Source organism: Pleurodeles waltl, chromosome 3_1 (genome assembly GCF_031143425.1).
Source record: "Pleurodeles waltl isolate 20211129_DDA chromosome 3_1, aPleWal1.hap1.20221129, whole genome shotgun sequence".
NCBI lineage: Eukaryota > Metazoa > Chordata > Amphibia > Caudata > Salamandridae > Pleurodeles > Pleurodeles waltl.
This window is the reverse complement of record NC_090440.1, coordinates 1,172,064,392-1,172,090,940: the sequence shown is the minus strand read 5'-3', so window position 1 is coordinate 1,172,090,940 and position 26,549 is coordinate 1,172,064,392. Positions and strand designations below refer to the sequence as shown.

Below are 26,549 nucleotides of genomic sequence, written 5' to 3'. Positions count from 1 at the left end.
AGGAAGTATAGGAGTGTTAGATACTGAAGTACAATGACCCAAAACAGCCTTTGCAGGAGAGACTCAATTAGAGGGCGGATGCCCTTAATGGCTTCCATGGGCAGAGGGTACTGTGCTTTGCAAGGAAATGTGTGATCAGTATGGCAGGTAACCCGGGCAGGACGGGCAGATTCCAGAAATTCAAAAACATTTGGATGGGTAGATAAACAGGCAAGCTCTCCAAACAGGAAGGTGTGTTAAGTCCATTATCTTCAACTGAGTAGGCTGTCAGTATGGAACAAAGGCTATGCACCATATTGCTTGGGAGAAATATATTCCTCTAGGGTCCCAATAAAATGTGGCACTCATTTTTACAGAGGAGATTGCGGCCCAACAGGTTATCTATGTATTGAGGGCTGAGTAGAAACGTGTATCTTTGATGGGTCCAAAAGAGATGGAAAGTGGTTCAGATAGTGGGAGACTTATGGGGGCACCAGAAAAGCCCTGAACAATGGTGTTAACATCTGAAGGCGGTATTTGACCATCCCCCAAGGAGCTCAGCGATATTCCAGTGCGGACCAGCATTTCATGGGGACCTCCATCAATAGTGACAGTAACCTGAGGGTCCTGGTCGCGCTGTCCATCAGGTCTATTGTCCCTGTTTCTTCTCTTGAGTTAGGACCGCCCCCAGTGTCTCTTCCCATGACAATACCTAAACTCATCCTCTGGACAGGGTCTCCACTGTCCCGGACCACTCTGTCTTCTTCTACCAGCTAGGGCCCACTGTCTGCAGTGAATCTCTTGCCCCTGTACTGTGGCTTGCAGGTTTTTAAGCTGAAGTGCAAGGACCTTACCCTTCTTATCCCCCCTTCTTCAACGTATCTCTGCCACAGATGAGCTGCTATGGCAGTGAGCTGTGGAAGCGCCATACTCTACTACCCACGCTATTTTCGTCAATGTACTCTCTAATGTAGGGAAGTGAATTTCTGACATAGACTTCGACCACTAAGGGGGCAGAGTCCATGGAGTTTGGATTTACTCCCCTGTGTGCTCTAAGGGTATCCAGTGCACTAAAACAAAATCAGCTGGGCTCATCTACCTTCTGCATGCATGATTCCACTCTAGTCCAATTTACTTGTGGCTTTCCCATCTCTTCAATTGCCTGAATGAGCACCCTCTGGGTATTCCTTAGGGAGACAAACTGGGCACTGGGTCTGTTGCTTGTATGTCCCATTGTGGAGGAGAGGGGGGTGGCTGCGGGCCACTCTTGTGCAATATTATCTGTGTCGCAAGCCTTAACTGTTTGGGCAGCCACCCCTCTCTTCTCAGCTGGGGTAAGAAAAGTGTCTAACATCATCTCAACATCTGCCCAATTTGGGTTGGGTGTGTTGCAAATTATCTAATTGCCTAATGAAATCATGGGAGTCCTCCCAAAACTTGGGTAAAGTCTGCTGCCAGTGGATGAGGTCAGTAGTGGTCCATGGAACGTTAACTAGCGTGGTGCGCCCCCGCCCTCAGCTGTTGGTGGATATGCCCTAATGGGTGCGAGTTTTATCAGCTTGAGCACACTTTCCAATGAGTCTTTCCCTTTTACCTGCAGTATCCTATTCCTCAAAGCCATTCCCTCATCTCTGGTATCCAGGGTATCTCAACCTTCCCCTTCCTCCCTTCCCTCATAATATACCTCATCTTCCTCCAAGACCCTCCTCCCCTTGGTTACTGGGTTGGTTGCTGGCAGAGCTGTCACTTGGCCCCCTCCCACCTGTGCCTGAATTTGGCGAGGATGGGGGTAAATTCCTGTATAGGAGTCCAGTACATTCTCATTGTATGGGGGTGGTCTTCTTTCCCTGTCTTTAACAGGGGCCTGAAGGGCAACCCATTGAGGTGAGCTGACACCCCCCACCCCACTTAGTCTCTTGTTTGTAGTCCTGCAATTTTGTTTCAAGCTTTTTGTTAGTAACCTGTAAACTAGCTATAACAGAGATGTCTGTGTGAAGCCTCCTTATACCACAAATAAAAATAGTCCATTTGACCTAGATGGGGCACTTCTGTAACACCACACAAATATCTAAACTTTTTAGGATCAAGTGTACCATCATCAGGTAACCAGGGTTTATCAACAGTATAACCATTCCAAACATGACACAATGATACCAATTTTATTTCTGACAATACCCCTGTTCCCCAAAACCCAGAAAAATGCATATATATATGCCACTGAAGTGTTGCTAGTATGACAAGAAAAGGTTCTGCCCATTATTTCGCCCTTTGTTCTGCCCCTCTTTTACAACACCATCTCTTCGTTCTCCAGTGCACAGAGGGCAGTCATCATACAGATAGTAGGCATTATAGGTGTTGTATCACAAAAGGGATTGCCATCCTTGCCGCTGAAAAGGGGAGAAGGGAAAAAATTAACAGAGGGACAGTGTGACAGAGCAGAGAGAAGGAAAGGTGTTCGCATGTAAATCAAGTTAGACACATGGAAACCCTTGCTTTCCACTGCAGCGCCTGGACACTGTAACTGGTGTAGCTGCCAACATATACCTAGAGTCAAGAGATCATGCATTCAGGATGAAAAAATTCACAGTGTCATATGCCGCATACACTCAGAAGAGGGAAAAGCACTCACATAGATAATCACATGCAGCATTAGTTCCCGCCCTTCCCAGGTCTGGACAATCTTGAGGGGGACAGACAACAGGGAGTGACCATTTCATCTGAAGAGGGCTCAGTCGGATCCCTTGTAACAGGGAATTCCTCTACGGTCTTGTCAATTTTAATTAATCCCTGGTAGCTATACACCTTACCAGGGTGATTCTAGGCTGCTGATTACACTGTCCCTGGCGGGCAGGAAGAAACCCTAAACAAACTGCGGACTTGCCAGACTTTGTCTGTTCCCTTCACAGCGGCTCTGGTAGACAGCGCACCAGGCATTCCCAAATTCTGACACCAGTGAGTGTGCTCAGTCGAGCCAGTTTAACCTGGGCACAAGCCAATCGACCCACAGGCAAGGCGTCTTAGTTAAGAAATGTCATATGTTTATTGGATTGTACAATTCAGTGTGATGCACTCAGCAGAGGTCTGAGAATCTGTCACTGTGTACTACTTCGTCTAACTCATACTTCGAGAACTGAGGAGCATGACTGACTTGGCGCCAACCCTGCTACTCTGCCTGCTGCACCCAACCCTGTCCTGGCGCCTCCAAGAAACCGGGAGAGCGGCCAGTGCTTCGCGAATCGCCAAGATCACCTCCCTTGAAACACAGTAGCTTCTTCCCTGCATCAGCAGGCACCCAAAAAAACTGTGAGGACTGGGACCGCCAACATCTCGACAGCACCACTGCACCCATGCCACCTAGCCCAAGCTGAAGTGGGCCAACAGTGGCAGTGTGGTTTCCGGGCCCTCCAGAGGTGAACCCACCGAGCTTGCCCTCTGTGGACTTCCCGACAGTGTCTGCATCCTGACTCTGCACACCATCCTTCACTGTGACCACCTCTGGTGACGATGACCTTTCTGTATACTGCACCTCTACATTAGGACGCCCCAGACCGAGGAGAAGAGGATCACTAACGTCTCTATGTTCCCCAGGCTCGTGAGACCCAAGTCCATTTGTTGGTTCGGCTGGGCTGACCTCTCAGTCCACGTCTGCAGCCTGTTTCTGTGAGCCCCCTGCACCGTGACTACCCCCAGTGATGGTAAACCTGACAGTCCAAACCACTTCTGCATCTGGATGTCCCAGACCAAGGAGAACGGGACCACTGGTGTCCCCACGTCCCCGAGCATTGCAAGACCTGGACCCCCTCAGTGATTCACCCGGACTGGACTCAGTCCACACCTGCAGCAACTTTGTAGCCAGACTGATCCCCATAGACTTGCATTGGGGAACCCAACGCTGAACTGTACCTGGCCTCCCCTGTGCCACCCAAGGTGACCTTTTGGTGTGGCCTTAGATCATGCCCCATATTTACCCAAAGTCCTGTAGATTTGTCCCGTAAGTCGCTGTACGATACCTGTTTGCAGTGCTTGTTTTTCCTTCATAGGATAACATTACCACCTCTGCAAAAGTTGACAGTGCATTTTTCAAACTCTAAAAATTCATAGCTCGAAAAAGTACTGACCTGACTCCAGTGATCTTGGTGTCAAAGTTTATGTAAAAGTATGTGTTATCTTTTTAAATTGTTGTATTTCTTTGTGTGTGTCTCAATTACTGTATGAGGGTGTGCCTTACATGCTTAGCAATACCCTCTGATATGCCTAAGTGCTTGACCACACTGGATTGCTTGGACTCTTTCACATTGTACCCTGGTTCAGTATATAAAGAGACAGCTTCCTACACTGATGGTAAAAAGACTTTGCATGTACTAAACCACTCTGTCAGTATTGTGATTTCACTAAAGAATCCACAGTTGACTTTAGTTGCCAAAAATATTTTCGATTTTTTAAAATCTTTGCATTTTTTTCTAAATTTCTTTTCTGTTTTTTTCAGGCCTTGGTGTACAGAAATTCAAAACGTTACTAGCTATTTAGGCCTTAAAAACTGTTTAGAATGTTTTGGGAAGGATTCTAAACCGGCCCCAACTATTTTTAAAAACCTGGTATGAGTCAGCAGGTTCGTCCCAGGAGCTTAACCAAGGCTCCTACAAAAACCTTAAGTGTGCCCAACTAAAGGCCCTCTGCGAAACATGGATACTTACCATGAATCTAAACCCACAAAACTTCATGTGCAGCAACTGCTTTCAGAAAATGATAGAACCATGGCAATTAAAGGATCCTTCAGGAGACTGAGGAAGAAGAGGAGGTTGGGGAGAATGATTACCTTACCACTCGCTCTGACAGTAATACCTCTGAAGGCACTTCTGATAATATCACAGGGCATACAGACAGTTGAGATGCTGAACCTCAAAAACTAGCTAGGAGAATAGTTAGAAGCTACTCTCCTAGCTATAAAAACAGAAATAATTGAGATGGGTTTAAAGCCTGTCTCTGGTGGCAGCAGTACTTCACATTGGAAGAAAGAAGTAACTCCTGACCCCAACATCCTCTAAGGAATTGTCTCCAAATATGAGATGGTGATATCGCCAAATGGTTCTTAGCCCTAGAGGGGGGCTTGTAGAATGAGGAAAGTCACAAAACATTTTAGGGCTCTCTCCTCTGGGAACTGTTCTCTGGTGAATGCAGGGATAGACTTCTTACATTGAGTGAGACAGATGCTGTATCCTATGACCTCATGAAGGATACCCTGATTGAGGACTTTGGACTCACTACAGACGAATATGGGTTCGAGTTCAGGGAGACTTGCAAAACCCCAAGTCAGTCCTGGGTGATTTTGTGGACTTATCAGTGAAAACACTAGGTGGTTGGATTAACGGGAGTCAACGTGCAAGATTATGATGGGTTTTATAATTTGATTATGAAGGGCCATCTATTAAGTAACTGTTCTTCTGAGAAGTTGGATCAATATCTGGTGGACCTGGGGCTAGTCTCTCCCCAAGAGCGGGGGAGGAAGGCTGATCATTGGGTTAGAGCCAGGGTGTCCCAAAACTAGGCAGGGGGCTGGGGGGCAAACGAAAGGGTTAGGGAAGCCCCTGCCCCCCCAAAAAAGAAGAAAAGGTGGGCAACCCTAAACTAAAGAAAATGAGTGCTCTGTAGGCCCCAGAAAATCTTTTCAGTAGGGTGGATTTCAGAACATCTTACAAAATAAAAATGATACTAGGGTAACAACTGGGATGCCACAAAAGCATGGTGCTTTGACAGGGTGCCACACCAGGGACATTTCGTGACCTAAACACAAACTCACTAATAAACCCCCAGGGATTACCAGTGTAGCCATAGAGGATGCTTCCTGAGATGAGGAGGTTCTATTAGCCTTTAAATGGAGAGTTGGGTGAACAAGTGTGTTAAAGATTCCATAGGGGAGTAAACACTTCCACCACCACCTGGTGAACGGAATCCCTGCCACTGCCCTGAGAGATAACTGTGCCGGTCACACCTTTGTGCATGACAGGCTGGTACTCTCAAATCAGTATATCCCAGGTGAGGCTGCCAGTGTAAAGGTTATCCCGTGAGAGGTCACGATAGGCCCTTGGATTTATTGCCCCTAGAAAAGCAGGTCCCCTTAGTTAGAGTGGAGTGGTAGTTAGTACAAACCTCGCCCTTGATTGTCTCCTTGGTAATGGCCTCCCAGACGTTGGTCAGAAACTCAAGAGGAGCTGGTCCAATGCCAGCACTCTCTCAAGAATGCTGGAGACGCTGCCCTTGTAGCGAGTGCAAGTAGGCCCCAGAAGAAAAGGAAAGGAAGGAAGTATAGTAAAGGTGTGCAACTTCTAGCTAAAGTTCCAGTAAAGCAAGGAAATTTTGCTCCAGCAGGGGCGAACTCCAAAGTTGGCGCTCGTGAAGCCCAGCCTGACCCACAAGAAGTACTGAATAGTCAGGCGATTTTTAAGCTTGAGTTGGTGACTCATCAGATAACTGAAAAAAAAAGTGTCTTTGCTACAGGCTGTAGTAACCCCCTACTCTAAAACAGCAGACAGGCTCCCTGAACCAAAAGAAGCCTATAACTTAGCTCCTTCACTGGTGTGCTTCTGGGCACTGACAGTTGTCATTGGCCTCTGCTAGGTGTTAGCCTTTATGGCTGCGCTGTCTTTGGCCTAATGGTCTGACCCCATGCCATATAGCAAGATGTTGGTCAGGGTGGGGTTACTACACTTGTGGGTGACCTCTTTGGGTAAGCTAGGGTTTGTCCTGGCTAAGATAGTGTTAGCAGAGGTGGACAGATCTCATCCCGAAGACAAGGAGAAAATAGATAAAGCACATTCTAAATGGGGTCCTAACACTGTTGAGGTAGGGCAGCTCCCCAAAGGAAATGACTTGGACAGTAGGATGTAAGGAGATGCAACTTTGACTGAAGTGCAGTAGGCTACTGCTAACCAGGTCCCCAGTGTTGGTGTTCCTTCCCTAAGACAAGACACCTAGTCCCTTGATCCACAAATGACCAGGACCTTCAGCCCCTCTAGAAGTCCCTAGTAAATGGTACCTAGGGCATGGGTACTGAAGAGGCCCCCTCAGAGCTGCAGCACAACTTGTGCTACTCTGAGGGACCCAGCACCAAACTTATGCAGACTGCCATGACAGACTGTGTGACAAGGTGCCCCCAAAATTGAAAACACAACATGGCAGACTTTGTTTGCTATGACCTCCAAAACACTGCTTGTAATATCTGTAAGTCACTTCTACATCAGGCCTTCAGCCCTAAGGCTGGGTGTTTTATATTACAATGCATGAGCAAAAATGCCCCTATTATGTCTTTGTCGATTCTGAGACATAGTAAGTGTCCAGTACTGTTTCTAGTAATGGATTTGTTAATACATGCACCCAAAAGGGACCTTAGAGGTGCCGCCTGAAAAACCTACGAACTGCTGGTGAGCTGACTGACCGATTGTGGCCAGCCTGAAACACAGATAGACAATAATTTGACCTCCCAAGGTGAGAGCTTCTGCTCTCAAGAGGTCAGAAACAAAAGCCTGTCTGAGCTGGCATGTTACCAAACCCTACCCACAGGATGACAGACGTTCTAAAGCAGGAGCTTCAAAGAAGCCCTCCACCTTTGGTATGCAGATCTGCATCCCCCCACCCCCTACTCCAACGCCAGTCCACCTGGAATGATGGGAAACTTAGCTATGCAAGAGGGGTGTCACACTTCCAGACAGAGAACACCCCTAGGGTGACAAGTCTGACGTGGACACGGCTTAGGAAATTCCGCCATCTTGCTTGTGGTGGAATTTTGGAACTCGGACAGGGTGATACCCACTCCCCACCGGAAATGGTCATCTAGGGGTTGTAGTGACCCCAAGGGTAAGTAACTCTTTGGCTCCTACCTTTCACTCTCCTTAATGCCCCCTAAATTAAGTATTCAGGGGACCCCCTGATGCCACATCCTCACAAAAGGAGTGGACAAAGAGGACTGCTGACCCGAGAACCGAGGGGCACGGCTGACTTGGAGCCAGCCTTGCTAGCCTACCTGCTGCACCTGACCCTTGAGGAGCCACTGGCCTGTCCTGCTGCTGCAGCCTCCAAGAAACCGGTAGAGCTGTTGGACTTTCCAAATCGCCAAGAAGAACTCCCTTAGAGCAGAGGAGCTGCTTCCCTGCATCTGCAGGCACCCAAAGACCAGTGAGGACCGGGACCGGTTAAACCTGACGTCAGACAGCACCATTGCACCCGAGCCGCATAGCTGGAGCTGAAGCAGGCCAATGGTGCCAGAGTGGTTTCCAGGCCCTCCAGAGACCAAGTCCACCACAAGCTTGCCCTCCGAGGACTTCCCAACGGCATATGCAGCCTAACTATGCAGACCGCTCCTCCACCACATCCCCTACCTGTGATGGCGACTCGACAGTCCACTCCAGTTGGACGTCCCTGACTGAGGGGAAAAGGGACCACTGGTGTCCCTAAATCCCCCCAGGCTTGTGAGACCCAAGTCCACCTGTTGGTTTGGCCGGAATAGCTCGCCATACCATGCCTTCAACCTTTTTCTGCGGGCCCCTTACACCACAACAACCTCTGGTAACAAACCTGATGGTCCAAACCACCTCTGCACCAGGACGACCCAGACCGAGGAGAATGGGCCAACGGTATCCCTATGTTCCTGAGCTTCTTTAGAATTAAACCGCCTTGGTGGTTCACCCAGACTGGACTCTGTCAACCCCTTAAGCATCTTTGTGGCCGGACCGATCCCCAAAGACATACCACCGACGCTGAACTGCACCCGGCCTCCCCTGTGCCTCCCGGGGTGACCTGTTGGTGTGGCCTTGGACCTTGCCCCATATTTACCTCAAGTCCAGGAGATTGATCCCGTAAGTTGCTGTACAATATTTGTTGGCAGTGCTTGTTCTTCCTCGATAGGATAACATTACAGCATCTGAAACATGCAGTCAGCTTTTACAGACTCTAAAAATTCATAACTCGAAAAGTACTTACTTGACTCCAGTATCTTGGTAACAAAGTTTATACAAAAGTATGTGCTATTTTTCTAAAATTGGTGTCCTACTTCTTTATTGAGTGTTTACTGTACGAGTGTGTGCCTTACATGCGTAGCACTACCCTCTGATATGCCTAACTGCTCGACTACATTACCCAAAAAGAAAGCATTTGGCATGTCATTTGTGCCTCTATGATACCTCTAGGGATAGCTTAGAATCTTTGCACAGTGTACATAGGTTTGGTCCACTATATAAAGAGACCGCTTCCTACAAAATGTCCATCTTGTAATGTATAAAATAACTATATTAATTCTTGGTGCCATGGCATATGTGGCCCATCAGAATTATTTTTTTTTTTTTTTTAATGGGCCCCAGAAGAATGAAAGGCAAAAATAACTCTGCTTGATTTTGATAATACAATCTGCAGTAACACCCAGAATTATCAAGAATGTAAACAGTTTTTATCCCAGCATCAAAGATGAGCTGCTGGTTTATTGCTGAGGCAGTAATTCGAGCAGCAGTTCCAAAACCTTTTTCCACTGCAAAATACCAAATCGGAGATCTAAATAGATTTATTATTATGCGAAATGACTTTGAAGATTTAAAAAAAATGCTGTGATGAGTTTGCCTTATTAATACCTTGGCCGTATATTAATGTTGGGTTTTGTTTCCTTAGTTCATGTTTGTTGTATAATCAACACCTCATCAGCTGTATTAAGCGCTTTGCAATTTGTTGACGAGTTATACAGTTAGCTCTTCCTGACACTTTTTTCCTTCTCTTCCGGAACAGTTGTCCCGGTCTCCTGTTTTACTTACACCTACAAGTGCAGTAACAACCAGTGCATCAACAAGAAGAACCCGGAATGTGATGGAGAAAAAGACTGCACTGATGGCTCAGATGAAGCAAGCTGTTGTAAGTGATAGTGGGTGATGGCCATAGTCTGTTCTCTTGTAACCTTTTGTAGCAGTATATGCTCTGGGAGCAGTTAGTTAGTCTCCTCTTTAAGTTAACCATTTCTAGCTTATAAGCTTTCATTAGTAAGTGTAAGATTATCAGAGAGTCAGTCTCTTGTTTATGTCTAATACTTACCATCTTCTCCTACTCCTTCCGTAAAGCATGTGGAACAAGGCCTTTCAGCCGGAAGACGCGCATTGTGGGAGGTACAAATGCAGATGTGGGAGAGTGGCCATGGCAGGTCAGTCTACACACAAAAGGAGAGGGCCACACCTGCGGTGCCTCGTTGATCTCTGAAAAGTGGCTGGTGTCTGCTGCACACTGTTTTCAAGATTCTGCAGGAATACGGTTAGTATGATATGGGGGAATGTACCATACAGTAGTATGCTCTCAAAGGATAATATATTTTTTATAAAGGATGATATATTTTTCAGCATTGGTAATGGGCACCTCTACCATTTCAGTTGTCGTGGAAAGCTGTTTAAGTCTGCGCACTGTTTTGTTTAGAATTGATATTGATTGTCATTGATGGAAAATGGATTTGTCTAAAAATTCTTAAAGAATGAGATTATTTTCCCCTGTTAAAATATTCTTCATGGGATTAACAATTCATTTTGTAGCATTTAGAAACATTTTAAATTATGTACTGTAAAGAGTTTTTAGGGAGTCTTGTTTCCAGGGCTGCTCTACCAGCTGATTTTTTAACTTGAGCCATTTGGTATTGAGAACTGCTTTTAAGTTACCAATTCTACAATATATCTTAGGTTTTGAAAATATAAATGGCATTTCCTAATTTACTTTGACCAGATAATATCAATGATATGTGAGAAAAAACTAAAAATAGTGAAAGTATATTTACGCTAACACATAGAGAGAAAGAAACAAGCACCAATCCTCACGCCACTAAAAGTGGGGTATCCGCAATAGGTGTGATTGTTTCAAAATGAAATGTTGGTGATTCCAATCGAAACCTAAATGGAATGTTAATATAAGGTCCGTGTTCTTTAAATTTAGTATCTTTCAGGTGTCTGAAAACAAGACGAGTCAGGTTTTATGTCATTTTGAAAGACGAGGTAATTTTGTACTGAGTTCCAACGCTTTCTAGCTTGGACTGACAGAAAACACCTCCCTTTTGAAACAAAGCACTTTACTTCCCAGTTGTGTTGGGGCAGATATTTTGGACAGTGGTTGATATGAAATCTCTTTTGAAAGCAGATTGTTCTAAGCACAGTCCCTTGAAAACAATCTTGCGAGAAACTGGAAGGCTGCGTGGAGTCAAAAGTGCTATGTATTGTCGTACCAGGGTTTAAGATTTCAAAGACAAATTCTGCTTAGTTTTGCACCTTTTGCAATTTTTAAGGAGGATTTTTAGTGTTCCAAGTAAAGTTTAGTCACGTAATCCAGGCGAGTGAGTGGAAGAACACTTGTTACTTCAACTCTGGGGTGGAAACCTATGAAAGGGAACATACATCTTGGGATTCTGCTAACATTCTGTTATCATTCGTAGAGTGTTTCACTACAGCATATATTTGGGATTCCAGATTAAGACCTGCATCTAGTATAAATAAACAAGGGGTGGTGTTACAGTGGTGCTGGCAAGAGTGTCCAGTCCTCCACAATACATGCTGGTACATGTAGTTACAAACAGTCTTTTACTCTGTGTAGAAAGTATACGCTTTCATGTTCAAGTGCAGACCGGTGCTGGGTAACACTTGAAATGTTTCATACTTTCAGAACCATTGTGCACTCCCTACCCCTTTGATTAACTTTATGTAGGATCATTCCTAGACTTAAAATGATGTTTCTTGCAGTTTGCCTGTATTACGTTTTGCATGGATCATTACATCAAATAAAAGTGAACACTTGTACAAGTTGTTTTTGTCCAGGTGACTGTTTTGCTCTGGGATTAGCTTTTAGTAAATGGATACAAGGTTTGTGTAGTGTTTTTAAAGACTGTTATGGTTGATTCGTGTTTTTCCTCTCTCTGTTTTACTTTAGAATTGCTAGTGCATGCATTTGTATATATTGTCGGTGTCTGAACTTTTATAAGATTTTAGGCCTTATTTAGACTTAGCTGAATGAAGGAGATCTACCTTAAAGCCAATGGATGGGACATATCCAGACTAATTGGCAGAGGTCCTGTTACCACCAAACTCTAAATAACGCTCATTGTGGCCTGTGGCTATCTGTGAATTAATTCTGCACATCTCTGTTTTTCCTGGATATCTAGGCTCACCATTCTTGAGGCAGAATGTAAAAGACAGGTTATTGTAGCCCACAGAACACACTCAAAAATAGTTATTGCTTTTGGGTTACTAACAGTCTCTATAAAGGGGATCAGGGGCACTATGGTACCAGAAACAAACATATTTCACAGTGGCGGCCCGTCCTTTAGGGCAGAGGGGCCACGCCCCCCCACTTTTTGCCCCTCATGAAGAGTGTCTGTCAGGCTGAATAAAGGTCAGCTGACACTCTCCATGTTCAGCTCAGGCGGCCAGGAGCAGACAGGCGCGATCTGCGCACACTCCTGGCTGCCTGAGCAGGTCTTTGCTGGGCTGAGGGCGTGACCTCCTCGACTCAGCAAAGGTGCCTCGAGGCCCGCCCCTGGGTGACTAGGAAAGCGTCACCAATTGACACTCTCCCTGGGCGCTTCAGGTTCAAGCCCTGAAGTGCCAGGGCGAGTGTCAATCAGTGACACTTCGTCACAGAGTGGGGTGGGGTCAGCAGTCTCACTGACCCCATCCCACTCTGTGACGAGGCTGGGACTGCTTCCTTCCCTCATTGGCTGACCTAAGGTCAGCCAATGAGGGAAGGAAGCAGTCCCAGCCCTCCTGGGACCTGGAGGCTGAAGGTAAGTAAGTGTGTGTCTGTGATGTTTTAAATTGAATGTTTGGTGCACGCGTGCATGTTTGAGTGTTATGAGTGTTGTTAATGGATGTGCGTGCGTGTCTGTGTGAAAGAAAGAATGTGTGTGTGTATCCCGCCCACCCCCCTCCCTCCTAAAGCTGCCGGCCGCCACTGATATTTCATTATTCTTGGTGACACACACTCCCACCATATACTTCTAAATAAAAGCATTTATTGCAATAAGATTAACCTGCTTTTCAATATATCTGAAACACTTACATAGAAAATCATAAAAAAGACAAGAAGATATGTTGTAATTAACAAGAATAAGATGAACATCTCTAGCATGGTTAAAATGTCTTCTAAAAACCTAGCACCCTAAAACCTACTTCTTTGCACACACTACAAGAGCACAGAAAGCTGAGCAACTTGCAGTTTAGAGTTTTAGGGAGAAGCGACACACTGCATACCTTGTTGACAGTGAGTGGTGTTGTCCTCAGGGCAGGCATGAAGGCAGTACTCCCTGCGAAGAACAAATGCACTGTGGTAGCAACCTTCCTCCACGACCCGTCTTTATTAGGACTGGGAATGATGTAGAATCTTTGAAGTGTGCTGACAGTAGGTGAGAACAGCTTTTGGCAGAATCTTGTGCGATAAACTGGATGATGACCTTCTAATGACAAATGGTCAAGTGGCAGTCCTATATACCAATTCTTATCAGAGACTGGAATTTCAGACATAGGTTTAGGAATGTCTGACCTAGTTAATGTGCCTCAAGATGTGAGGCATAGATTTTCTTTGTGAACATATAAGGTGAGCAGGCTACACTGTTTTGGATATGTCTACTTGTTCTTATTTGACCTTGGCATGGTGATAAATAGACACTTGTCCCAGACTGATATTGCATCAAGTGTTACATCTGTGCCATCAGCCAAATAAACCAACACTTTCACAGGCCTTAGAAAGACGAGATCAGATGATAATTGCATCACATAGACATGAAAATGATTCTCCATAAATTGAGAAAAATCTTGACTTCCACTGTCTAAAGAATGGTGACCTCCACTGTCTAAAGGTGGCGCTGGGGCCTAATAAAAACGCAGTTGGTCAATTCGGACCTTGGGGGCTTCACTCCAGTGGCACATTTGTTCACTTGTGACATCTTTTGCTTGGCTGAGCTTTCTTGTTAATACAGGTATCATTGTGCTGTCACCCAAGTCATGTCGGCACTCTGGGTAATTACATGTAAGGGAGTTTTTATCTGTACATCTATTTCTGTCTTTTTAAATGCCACTTCTTGCTTTGTATACAAGTACTGATGTCAAACAGATGTAGACATCTAGGGATCAGATGCAGGTGCCTACCTATGTGCAGTGAGTCTATTCCAAGAGTTTGCTGGCTCCGAATAGTTGGAGATTGTGGAATGTGTTGGTCACTACTTTAGGATCCACATTTAACAGGGCTAATGCCCTTGTATGCTTTCATTTCATCCACACACCCAATTCCACTTGGTAGTAGGATGTATAAAAGGAATTAATAGGTGAGGCAGGATACAATCACAGTGATACCACCTCACCTGAACTTGGTTAAAGCACTTTTGCAGAGCTGCTAGCAAATGGTGTTACTGCAGTGGCATAGGTATCACTCTAGCTCTTTCAATCAGCATCACAACTAATTCAGTAAACCTTTCAAGGACACCGACTGTGCAAAATTAGATCACTTCTATTGCCAAACTAGTTTACCACATGAAGTGGGCAACAACGGACTGAGAAATGTTTCGGGCGTAATTGTGTAGTGAATTGAATAAATTGATTGCTCAGTAAGATAAAGCACTTGATGCAAAAATGACTGTTTTTACTGCTTGAATTTTTCCAATAGATACTCTGATCCTGCTCTGTGGACTGCTTACCTCGGTTTGCATGAGCAGGCCCAACGAGGTACCAGTGTGATGAGGAAGATCAAACGCATTATCGCTCACAGACTCTTCAATGATTACACCTACGACAATGACATTTCTGTGCTGGAGCTAGAAAGTCCTGTTACATATAACAATATCATCCAGCCTATCTGCTTGCCAGATGTCACCCATGATTTCCCAGTGGGGAAATCCTTATGGGTGACTGGATGGGGAGCGCTAAAGGAAGGAGGTGAGTGTGGAAGAGAGCATGCGGCTTAATCATTATATCAATTAAGAACCTTATGTGTTGGCATGGTTTGATATCCAATTCAATTAATGGCTGCAAACTCAGAACTGTTCAGCCATTGTCTTTCATTACAACTTTTGGACGTTAGAAGACAAAGTGTGTTAGCTAAGTTACAATTTGAAGCCATGCTGCAAGTCATATTTTCTCTGTAGTGGGTGAGTCCTGTAAAATAAATTGCATTTATCTGAATCATATAGGCTCTTGAAAGTATATGAGGCTGACTTCTAATGATGATGATCATTTTATTGAAACAGTGGAGGTGGCATTAGTCTGTAGATCGGCGATCACCGTTTCTTGTTTTTGTTAGTATGCCAATTCTTTGTTTGCAGTATTGGCCTATTTTGGGGATCACTGTCATACTTTGTGTTTTTGCTTGATTTTTTTTAAACAGTTGGTGTGTGCTGCCTTACTATTGACCAGATAGATAAGTCAAGTTGTGAAGCATGATTTGCAAACAGCATGTCTAGATCGTAGCCAAAGTAATACTAAGATTTTTAATATTTATTTTAAAATTACCAACTTGGTAGTTTTGTTCTGGGGGTGTCCAGAGAAGTGCTCTGAGACACTCTAGTTTCAGATCACGTTTAGATCACTCACATTTGAAGGAGAATGACACAGTAAATGAGATCTTATTTTGGAGTTTTTTTGGGGACATCACCTGTTTGAATTTTAAGATACGTTATTGAAATTTACACTGAATACTGATTTCAGTGGGTTCTACACTGTGGATGTTCATTTATTCCTCATCCACTTCTTTTTGAGACCTCACTTTGTCAGATGAGCCAGACTAACTCAACAGGCATTTGTGTTGCTGCCTTGATCCTAAAATAAAGCCGGTACTGGTGGGGAAATGGCTATGTGGATGAAATCTAGTTAGTGGGCTCAGGTGAATCTCGTCACTTGTGCTGGACTGATGCAGAGAAGGAACAGTTCACCTGGTTTTGCTTGGACACAGACTGACCACAAGCTTGACCTCCTAAAGGCTTGCGTCTGGCTGCTGATGCAGCATTCGGAGTAGTGGACCACTATGTGGTGTCCCAGTAGGTGATGAGCATCAGATGGGCAAAATGTACTGAGAATTATTCAGGCCCATTTAGTGCAGGTGCTTCTGAAGTTGCCGAGCCAATGAGAATGGAGATAGATTTGAGATGCCAGAGGGATGCGGGCGCTGCATGGTGGTTGAAGGCTGCCTCTGCTGCTTCATGTTGGTAGCATGGGTTGAATGCTGAGGTTGATTGGTCCACAGAGCATAAACTGTGGAAATGCATCTATCCTCAAAAGGATGTTTTCTAATCTTTGTACTATTGACACTGGCAGACTGTGTGTGAACGCTCAGAGGAATGTCCGAGTCCTACACTAGAGTTATTGGCTTAGTACTGAATGGGAATGCAGTGGATGTTTTCTGTTCACTTCAGTTGGATTCGACTCTGGAGAAAAATACCAGCTAAGCATAAGGAATCCAGCACCCTTTGGCCATCCTCTCTCCATTCTGATATCCCTTCTCATAGTCTTCTTCTCAACAATAGGTCTTTCTTCCACAATCCATAGTGTACGTTGTCAAGGTAGGCTGTGTGCCCATTGAATGTAGATAATATGAACCTGGGGGTGTGCCTCAGGGACACACTTTGGATTCTGCCAGTTTCCTTGGTTCAGGTGGAGCGCAATTTTCTTCAGACGTCATATGTGTCCATTTCGGACATCCTGTATTGGAGTGCTGGACTGTATAAGTAAGGGCTCCCACTTACAGCAAGTAAGAGCACTTTCTCCCCTTGCAATAGGGTTTGTTTCCCAATATCTTCAGGTTTTGGGAGTGGGGCTTGCAGGCGGACCCTCTTGTAAAGTCCCAACTTCTTTAAAGTGTCCTGGCCATTAGCACCTCTTCAGTTGCTGAAGAGCTGGTGGGTTTCTTCCGCCAAAATGGGTTAAGCATCTCCAGACTAATCACCAGTTTTATGGCAGTTGAGAGGCTCAGTTAGGGCAGTGGAAGCATGTATTCCTCACTTTGCATATAATATGTTTCAGACCATTTTCCATTGGACATAAATTCTTATGACACCAGTAGGGGCCTGTTGCACATACCTGCCATGTGCCCATGTTCATAATGTTCAGCCCTATACCACATTTTTTTCGACAAAGGACAGGTTTCCATTCCCCACACTCAAAATCCAACCAGAAGCTGCACTCTCTTGAACTAATACAGATTTTTTTCTCCAACATGTGTTTCTTTCACTCAAACGATAAAGTGAGTAGGAAATGAGGCACAATGTAGTATGGTTCATCTGTGGCATCCTGTAGCTCTTAACCAAGCTGTGCAGTTCGCAGCACCTAACACCTCTAAATGTTGATTGGTCCCATGGGTCACAGGGCTAGGTATTCCATCGAAAGGAAACATAATGTTCCAGTATTTGGAGTGATTCCCCTTTCTATCCCAGTAGAACTGGTTTACAACCACTCAGTGACTGCAGTACAGGAGTACCACTGAATGCAAAGTTTGCACCTCCAAGTCTCAGTACTTTTGAGCAATCAGTGCTTTCCTATTGGCACTATCACTCTGTTTATTCCAGAATACAAAGTTTCATCAAATATATGCACCTCAAAACAGTATATAAAATAGATATATAAATAAATATGTACAAATAAAACTGGAGTACACAACATGAGACATACATCTCACGATCTCTGGTCTCTTCTACTATGTTTCTGGAAACAGCTGTATCTTGACTACAATACTAGATTCATAGTGTCAGAGTTGTGGTATATCTTAGACTGTTGTGAATCTCGAATAAACATGATTAAGGTCTCTCTCAATGTATTTGGATGAGTTAGAGTGAGAGGGTGTACACTATTCTGTAGTCCCAATAGGTTGAGCTGTTAAAGGTTCAAGTTGTGCTTGTATGTTGTTTCTTCACTAAGCCTGTACATTTTCACATTTGAAGCTTGTAAAAAGAGACATTCTTCAATAGGGCCTGACAACCACCATTGAGCATCTTTCTTTTTTTAGTGTCATGCTTGTGGTTTTGATGTTGGCAGCTAGCCTGGTGTTGCAGTACTGCCTTTGGGGTGACCACATGAAGCCTTACTTGTAGTGTAGTGACATTAAAACGAATCCACTCTAAAGGAACTTTTAGCACACGCTGGTAGATGTACTTTAGAACAATCTTCGAAAACCCATTTGGTTTTGAACCCTTGCCGTTGGTCAGCAGCAGTGGTAGTTGACAGTTTCATATTGCATTCCTCCATTCTTCCATTAATGCATACAGATTGGTGGTCCCTCTGTCAGAAGGAACTCCACAGGAAACTCTATTGTTATTAAGAATAATAAGTGTTAAGTTATCTTTATTTTATTACCATTGAGTTTGAATCCTGGAGAAGCTTCTCCTGAGATGTGGGGTGAACCTTCCTGGGCATTCTTTAGCTGGACCCCTCATTGGCTCTATGTTGTATGGCTCTACTTACAAAGGGATGCAGGGCAGAAGAGCACATTGTTTTACTCAAAGGAGTCTTCCTTTGTTTCATGAATCAGACAGATTTGGACATGTTCATTTGTAGTAATCTAGAGAAATAGCCCGTTGCTAGAAAAGTGGCACATTTCTATTTCTCTAGAATCACATGTAAGACAAGGCACTTTGATCTATCCCTAAAGAATAGGGACTGAGATGAAGAAAAGGATGAGGAGGACATATTCAGATAAATTTATTGACTGTATTCAGTAGTCTGATTCGTCTTCATTTTCTCAGTACCCTTGCACTGATCTCCCTCTCATTGGTGTTGTGGCTGCCTTGATCCATCATGTAGTAGGGAAATTGATCAGGATGTGGCTGAGTTGAGTTTCCTTTTATAGACCCACCAATGTTTGGTATCTTGGTGTAGTGAGAAAAGGTGTGCCAAGCCTTATTTTAAAACGAAAGTAAGATGGAAGGCCAAACTCATGAAGCTGGCTTACTTCAGATATAAACACTGGGACAAAGAAGGAAGAATCGAAGTAATAAAGGTCAGGCTTAACTAGTCTGAGAATTTAGAGCCAGATGTACTAAGCATTTTAATGGTCACAGTAGCTCAGTGTTGGCATTTGTAACTGTTAAAATATGTTTTCTTATATGCTAATCCCATTCTAGGAGTCAGAAAGGTGTTTCTGACTCCTAAAATGGGATGCCGAGTGGATACGGATTCCATATCTAGAAAGGGTATTTTTTTTTTTTTTTAACTGATCTCAAATGTAGCGGTAACCCATTCTCAAAAAGGAAGGATCCCCTTTCCCTTTGTGAATGTAAAACCCCTGTCTCCTCTTAAAGTTTTAAAAACCTTTATTTTCAAGCATAGTCCAGCTTCCTTTAAGGAAAGGAGTCTGCATTAAAAAAAAAATTGCTTTATTAAAAAGCAATCAGAGACATGGTGGTTTGATTAAGAGTTTTAAGAACTAACATATTAGTACATAAGTTGTTCTTAAAATTCTTTAATGGGCAATGGGTACTGGTTTCAAATTGTGACCAGTATTATGCAACCAGTAAATAGTACATATCACCATTTGTTTTAGCTGTCGAATAGTTTTTCCTTTGGATGCATTTCTCTTAGACATTCATAATGTTGTCTTTGAATGCAATGTAATTCTAAATAAATGAATGCTGCTTGCTTCGACTTGTTGTACCCCACATATGCATTTTTGAATAATATATTTTGCCCCTGCTAATGCATCCAGGTTATTGGCGACAATAAACTGGCATTCATACATGTATAGAAGCATGATAAGCAATTATCCCTAAAGTATAAAGTAGGAAGGAAGACCGCTAAATATATTCATTTTGTATGTCTAAATGACTTTCAGTTGATGTATTGTAAACCATAAATTGGTAGTGATCTGATCTTTTTGAAGACATATTTTATTGTTTGCAGCTGAAATACAACAATACACACACAAAGAATAAGATAACCCCTAACTACAGCCATCCCCCAACATTTGACATGCAGCAAGAAGTGATCACCAGGTAAGGGCCACAGAAAAATATAAGGAAAATGTAGTTGTCACGTCCCAAAACTCTCCTATCATGCTACTGCAGGCACTAAAGTGACAGTATGTGCTTGCTCCTCATCCTCAGAGGAAACCTACTGCGATTTATTCCCCCCCACCCCCCCCCCCCCCCACCCCCCAATCCCCATCCCAGAAACTTAGTCAGCAGAGGTCATCCCATGCGTGCAGATCATCTTCCACTTTATCATCATGTCTACATTTCCAAAGAGTCATTTGATAGCTAGTCCTACTCTGCATCACGTTTAGCCTTTTCAGTGTGACATTAGGAACAATTTGAAGAAACAGAACAACTTATAGCTACGTTAAAAGGAAGGTTCCTTCACCTACAGTCGCTCCCAGGCCCTTTATTTCACTTTTGCATTCAAAATGTAGCTTATGGTGAGATGAGTGGTATATTGTGTGACCCTAATATTGTATGCTTGATGATGCCCAGCCCTGTGGTCCTTTCATAGTGATTCTGTTTGTCACAGGTACTGGAGCTGCTGTCCTGCAGAAGGCTGAGATTCGCGTAATAAACCAGTCAGAGTGTAATCGAGTCATGGACAACCAGCTGACTCCCCGAATGATGTGTGCAGGCTTTCTTAGTGGAGGTATTGATGCTTGCCAGGTAAGCCAGTCTGTCTAATCCTATCAGTCACTCTCTGTGATGTGTTGATCTAGTAGAGATCACTTTCTTCATTTTCTATGGATTTCCAGGCTCTAGGATTCCAAGTACCACTTTTTTCAGTATAGACTGTTCTTCACTATCTGGAAAATTGTATTGCCTTGATATAATACATCACAAACCTGGTGAAGAACCATACGATGGGTGGAATGCTTGAATTAATTCACTTGTGGCCCATGCCAGCCCAAATTGTTTCACCAACTGCAAATAAGTCTTTGTTGTGCTCCTAAAAGAATGTCCCCTCCAAATTGGAACACAGGCAAGCCCGGACCAGTTTCGGCCTGATTAGGCCTCATTAGCAAAATATCACTTGGGTATATAAACCGGATGAGGCATCAGAGTGCATTGGCGAATGATTAGCACACTTTCTCATAAAGTAATTGTTAGAATTGCAGAGTGGTCCCGTGGGAAGCTTTAAGCTGTTATGCGGACTGACCAGTGGTAATTTGACTCTGAATTAGGCCACTTGACTTCAGTGTGTAGCGTGGCGAGTTTGCAAGAGGGTCAAAATGCATTAACTTTATAATTTTGTTATTTAGTTTGTTTAGAGGGATCAGCGATATGTTTTTCATGTGGGCAAGTGTTTTGGTGTCCTCCTTAATGAGTAGAGTAATGCATCTGTTTATTCGTATAATTTTCAACAGTGCCACTTCCTCAGGGGATATTTGAGCACTGTACAGAAAACTAGAATTATATATGCAGGTTATGTTTACAATAAAACAGGAACTTTCAGTATAAATGAAGTTGGGAGAGGGTAAAGGAGGGCGATTTGAAAAGGATGATGACATATAACAAGGTAGGTGAATCATCAAGGGGTGGGGGTAAAGACAAAAGGAGAGTGAAGAAGTAGTGAAAGGGAAAGGCGCACAAGAGTCACAAAGGAGAAAGGGACAAGAGAAGGATGAATGCAAGCAACTGGTTAGTGTATCCATGAGAGATGAGTATCAAAGTCTGTCAGATCATTGTTAGATATCTTTTGGACAGAAAGGTCTTCCGTTTTTAGGAGCCATTTTTTACGCTTGTGCTGTTCTTGTGAAATCTATTGTATTCAATATGAATTTAAGGGGCTTACATCCTGCCCCTGCTTTTAATTGGTTCCTGTGCTTGTCACTTACTTTTCCTCCCTTTCTATTGGCTGTAGCATTCTATTTCTTGCATTTACCAATGCTTGTTCCTCGTGTGTTTGCTCTTATCGGTGTCCGGAAGCCCAAGTACTGTTTCATCTGCTTTTGTGAAACTTTTTTTTTTGTGTAGGTTTTGCCTGCACAGCGCTTGCTTTGTTTGCCTTCTGCTCATTTCACGATTTGTATTAATTGTTGAATCACCCCTGGAAGACTGACTGCCCTCCCACTTCCCATCCTCTCTTACTATCCTTACTATCCTTCTCTTCTGCGTTGTTCTCTTCACTTGCATTTTAAGTGGAGACTAACATTCACACCGAATCATCGCTCTGTCACTGATTCTAATGAGAAAAGTGTAGGCGTCATAAACATGCACGTCTGGCGAGAGCAGCTTGATCTCCTGTGCTCTTATTGGTGCCCACCTATGGACCATGATGGGCAGAAGGTAAGGTAGGAGGTCACGCGCTGTTATCTACTGGCTGTTATCACATGTTTGTGTGTAAAACAATGTAAACACTCACTTCACGGTGTTGCAGGTTAAATACCATTCCATGGGTAGGCCCCAGAAGGCGCCTTGGCTGGGTAGGGTGATTGTATTGCGATTGAGTAGAGGGGTTGAACCTTGTGTACCTCGGGTCGCCTATCAGACCCTCCCCCACCTAACTGCATGTTAAGCATGTGTGACGACTGTTACCTCCGCAATGCGTGGCATTGTTCCAAGTGCTCTGCACACACAAAAGAAAATGAGAAGCTCATTAGTCAGCAGGTGCCAATTATCCTCCCTAAGGAAAAAAGGGCAGAGGCGATCCCTGCTGCACCTTTGCACTCTGCGAAGTTGAAAATGTGTCCATGTACATGGTGCACGAGTCTTGAGGACCAGCCCCCTAACCCACAAAACATCAGGACAAATTCCTGGTAAGGCAGAATTATCATGAGACTCCGCACACACATATTCCTTATTATAGTAGAGGATTATTTTTATATCACACATCCTTGTGGGATGCCATATATTGAAATTTTCCACCACTTAATTGTTCATGAGAAAAGTCTTTATTTATTCATGACAATCATTGCCCATAAACATGTTCTTCAAGTTTGTAGTAAGCATATTATCCTCAAACTTGTGGTAATCATACTAGCCATAGCCAACGTGTTTTGTCCATACAGACTTCTTCAGGGCTCAAAGATAGAGTTTTTGGTGTTCTTATAACGACATCCCATCTGGCGGCAACTGTCTACGGGTTGTGGAGTCTCATGAGATATATATATATATGTTCGATGGCATGTGTAGCTGCAGATACACATGCTTTGCACATCCCGCCATCTAGTGTTGGGCTCGGAGTGTTACAAGTTGTTTTTCTTCGAAGAAGTCTTTTCGAGTCACGAGATCGAGGACTCCTCCCATTTCGGCTCCATCGTGCAGGGGCGTCGACTCCATCTTAGATTGTTTTCTTTCCGCCATCGGGTTCAGACGTGTTCCTTTTCGCTCCGCTCTTCGGTTCGGAAAGTTAGTGAAAAACTCAGAAAATGCGACGGTATTGTTTGCGTTCGGTATCGGGTTAGATGCAACAGATCGACACCGAATTCGGAAGAGTTCCGGCGACCCTTCGGGGTTTTCGATTCCCCGCCGGGGCCTGGTCGGCCCGACCGCGTGCGTCTTCAAGGCTAATGGAACGGACCCCATTCCGCTTCTGCCCCGAATGCCACAACAAGTATCCTTACACAGATCAGCATCTGGTCTGTAACTCGTGTTTGTCGCCAGAACACAAAGAGGATACCTGTGAGGCCTGTCGAGCATTTCGGTCCAGAAAGACTTTAAGGGACCGAAGAGCAAGAAGATTACAGATGACGTCGGTGCCGACAGGACAAAAACACATGGAGGAAGAAGAGGACGCCTTCTCCATCGAGGATTCGGACTCTGAAGAGGTCGATCCTGAACAGATGCCGAAAACCGTGAGTAAGACATCGATACACAAGACTCGCATAAAAACCAGTAAAGCCCAGGGGACGCCACCGCCAACAGGCCATGGCTTAACCCGAAAAATAGGTGACCGGGCATTGGCACCGAAAAAGGGCATGCATGTGTCGAAGTCATCCGACTCCGGTTGAGATACCGTCACAGAGCACACTCGACCCCCAGAAACCGGGTCAGAGCAATCTCGGCACCGAGAGAGCGGCACCGAACCAAGTCGGCACCGAGAAATCTGTACGCCGAAGAGCAAAAAAGTGTTGTCGGAACCGAAAAAGGCAGCCGAAAAGGTTTCGATACCGAAACATCCGGCCTCGGAACCGAAATCAAGTTCCTACACAGAGGAACAAGGCCTGTCCTCACAAATGAAAACACATAGATTTGGACAGGAACTGGAGATAATGGAGCCAGACTACACCCAAAGAAGGCTCCACATCCAAAAAGAAACGGGAAAGATCAGCACTCTCCCTCCGATTCGAATGAAACACAAACTTGCCTTCCAAGAGAAAGACAAGCAGCCACAGGCAAAGGTGGCTAAACAAGTAACCCCGCCACCGTCTCCGCAACCATCACCGGTAGCCACTCCACCAATGATGCAATCCCCAACTCGTACAGGAATGAGCCAGGATGATCCAGACGCGTGGGATCTTTATGATGCACCAGTATCAGATAACAGTCCTGGCTGTTATCCAGCTAGACCGTCACCACCAGAAGATAGTACAGCCTACGCACTGGTGGTGTCAAGGGCAGCGGCGTTTCATAATGTCAGCCTGCATGCAGAGCCAATTGAAGACGACTTCCTATTTAATACACTGTCGTCCACACACAGCCAGTACCAGAGTCTCCCCATGCTACCTGGCATGCTAAAACACTCCAAACAAGTGTTTGAGTAGCCTGTAAAAGGAAGGGCCATTACTCCAAGAGTGGAGAAAAAATATAAACTGCCACCAACAGACCCCGTGTACATCACACAACAGTTAACACTGGGCTCAGTGGTAGTAGGGGCAGCTCGCAAGAGGGCGAACTCACACACCTCAGGAGATGCCCCACCTCCAGATAAAGAGAGTCGTAAGTTCGACGCGACAGGGAAAAGGGTGGCGGCACAGGCAGCAAACCAGTGGCGTATTGCAAACTCACAGGCTTTGTTGGCCAGATACGATAGGGCTCATCGGGACGAAATGCAACACTTTATAGAACATTTGCCCAAGGAGTTCCAAAAGAGAGCACAGCAAGTGGTGGAAGAAGGACAGAGTATCTCAAACAATCAGATACGGTTAGCAATGGATGCAGCAGACACAGCTGCTAGAACTGTAAACACAGCAGTGACAATAAGGAGACATGCATGGCTGCGTACATAACGGTTCAAGACGGAAATTCAACAAGCCGTGCTGAAAATGCCATTTAACGGACAGCAGTTGTTTGGGCCGGAGGTAGACACTGCCATCGAAAAGCTTAAAAAGGACACTGATGCGGCCAAAGCCATGGGCGCACTCTACTCCCCACAGAGCAGAGGCACTTTTCGTAAAACACAGTTTCGAGGACAGAGCACGGAACCCACAACCTCACAAACAAGGCCCACTTATCAGAGCCAATATCAGCGGGGAAGTTTTCGGGGACATTATAGAAGGGGAGGGACAGTTCCAAAAAAGTAGAGGGAAGTTCCAAAGTCCCAAAACTCCACAAAACAAGCAGTGACTTACACGTCACAAATCCTCAACACATAACACCTGTGGGGGGAAGGCTAACCAAGTTCTACAAACAATGGGAGGAAATAACAACAGATACTTGGGTCCTAGCAATTATCCAGCATGGTTATTGCATAGAATTTCTCAATTTCCCTCCAAATGTCCCACCGAAAACACACAATATGTCAAAACAACACATGGATCTTCTACAACTGGAGGTCCAAGCGTTGTTACAAAAAGAAGCAATAGAATTAGTACCAATTCATCAGAAAGGAACAGGAGTTTACTCTCTGTACTTTCTCATACTCAAAAAGGACAAAACTCTAAGACCTATATATGATCTCAGAACGTTAAATACCTACATCAAATCAGATCACTTTCACATGGTGACATTACAGGACGTAATCCCATTGCTCAAACAACAAGACTACATGACAACACTAGACCTAAAGGATGCATACTTCCATATACCGATACATCCTTCACACAGAAAGTACCTAAGGTTTGTATTTCAAGGGGTACTTTACCAATTCAAAGTGTTGCCATTTGGGATAACAACTGCGCCAAGAGTTTTTACAAAATGACTGTCAGTAGTAGCTGCGCATATCAGAAGACAGCAAATAAACGTGTTCCCGTACCTAGACGATTGGTTAATCAAAACCAACACGCAAGAACGCTGTTCACAACACACAAAGTATGTCATTGAAACCCTCCACAAATTAGGTTTCTCACTCAACTACACAAAGTCACACCTTCAGCCGTGTCAAACACAGCGATACTTAGGGGCGACAATCAACACAACAAAAGGGGTTGCCACTCCAAGTCCACAGAGGGTACAAGCATTTCACATTGTAATACAGGCCATGTATCCAAAACAAAAAATACAGGTCAAGATGGTGATGAAACTACTAGGCATGATGTCCTCATGCATAGCCATTGTCCCAAACGCCAGATTGCACATGCGGCCCTTACAACAGTGCCTAGCATCACAATGGTCACAGGCACTGGGTCAACTTCTAGATCTAGTGTTGATAGACCGCCAAACATACACCTCGCTTCTATGGTGGAACAATATAAATTTAAACGAAGGGCAGCCTTTCCAAGACCCATTGCCTCAATACGTA

The 26,549-nt window shown here is 44.4% G+C and overlaps 1 protein-coding gene across 2 annotated transcripts in view; it reads left to right on the top strand.

Annotated features, from left to right (window-relative positions):
* Window positions 1-26,549, top strand: part of ST14 (ST14 transmembrane serine protease matriptase) — a 320,066-nt gene that overhangs the window by 248,913 nt on the left and 44,604 nt on the right. For both annotated transcript variants that reach the window (XM_069224467.1, XM_069224468.1), the window contains exons 15-18: window positions 9,745-9,867; window positions 10,071-10,257; window positions 14,635-14,903; window positions 20,457-20,593. In XM_069224467.1, the coding sequence (XP_069080568.1) occupies window positions 9,745-9,867; window positions 10,071-10,257; window positions 14,635-14,903; window positions 20,457-20,593 (716 nt within the window). The remainder of the gene's footprint in view (window positions 1-9,744; window positions 9,868-10,070; window positions 10,258-14,634; window positions 14,904-20,456; window positions 20,594-26,549) is intronic.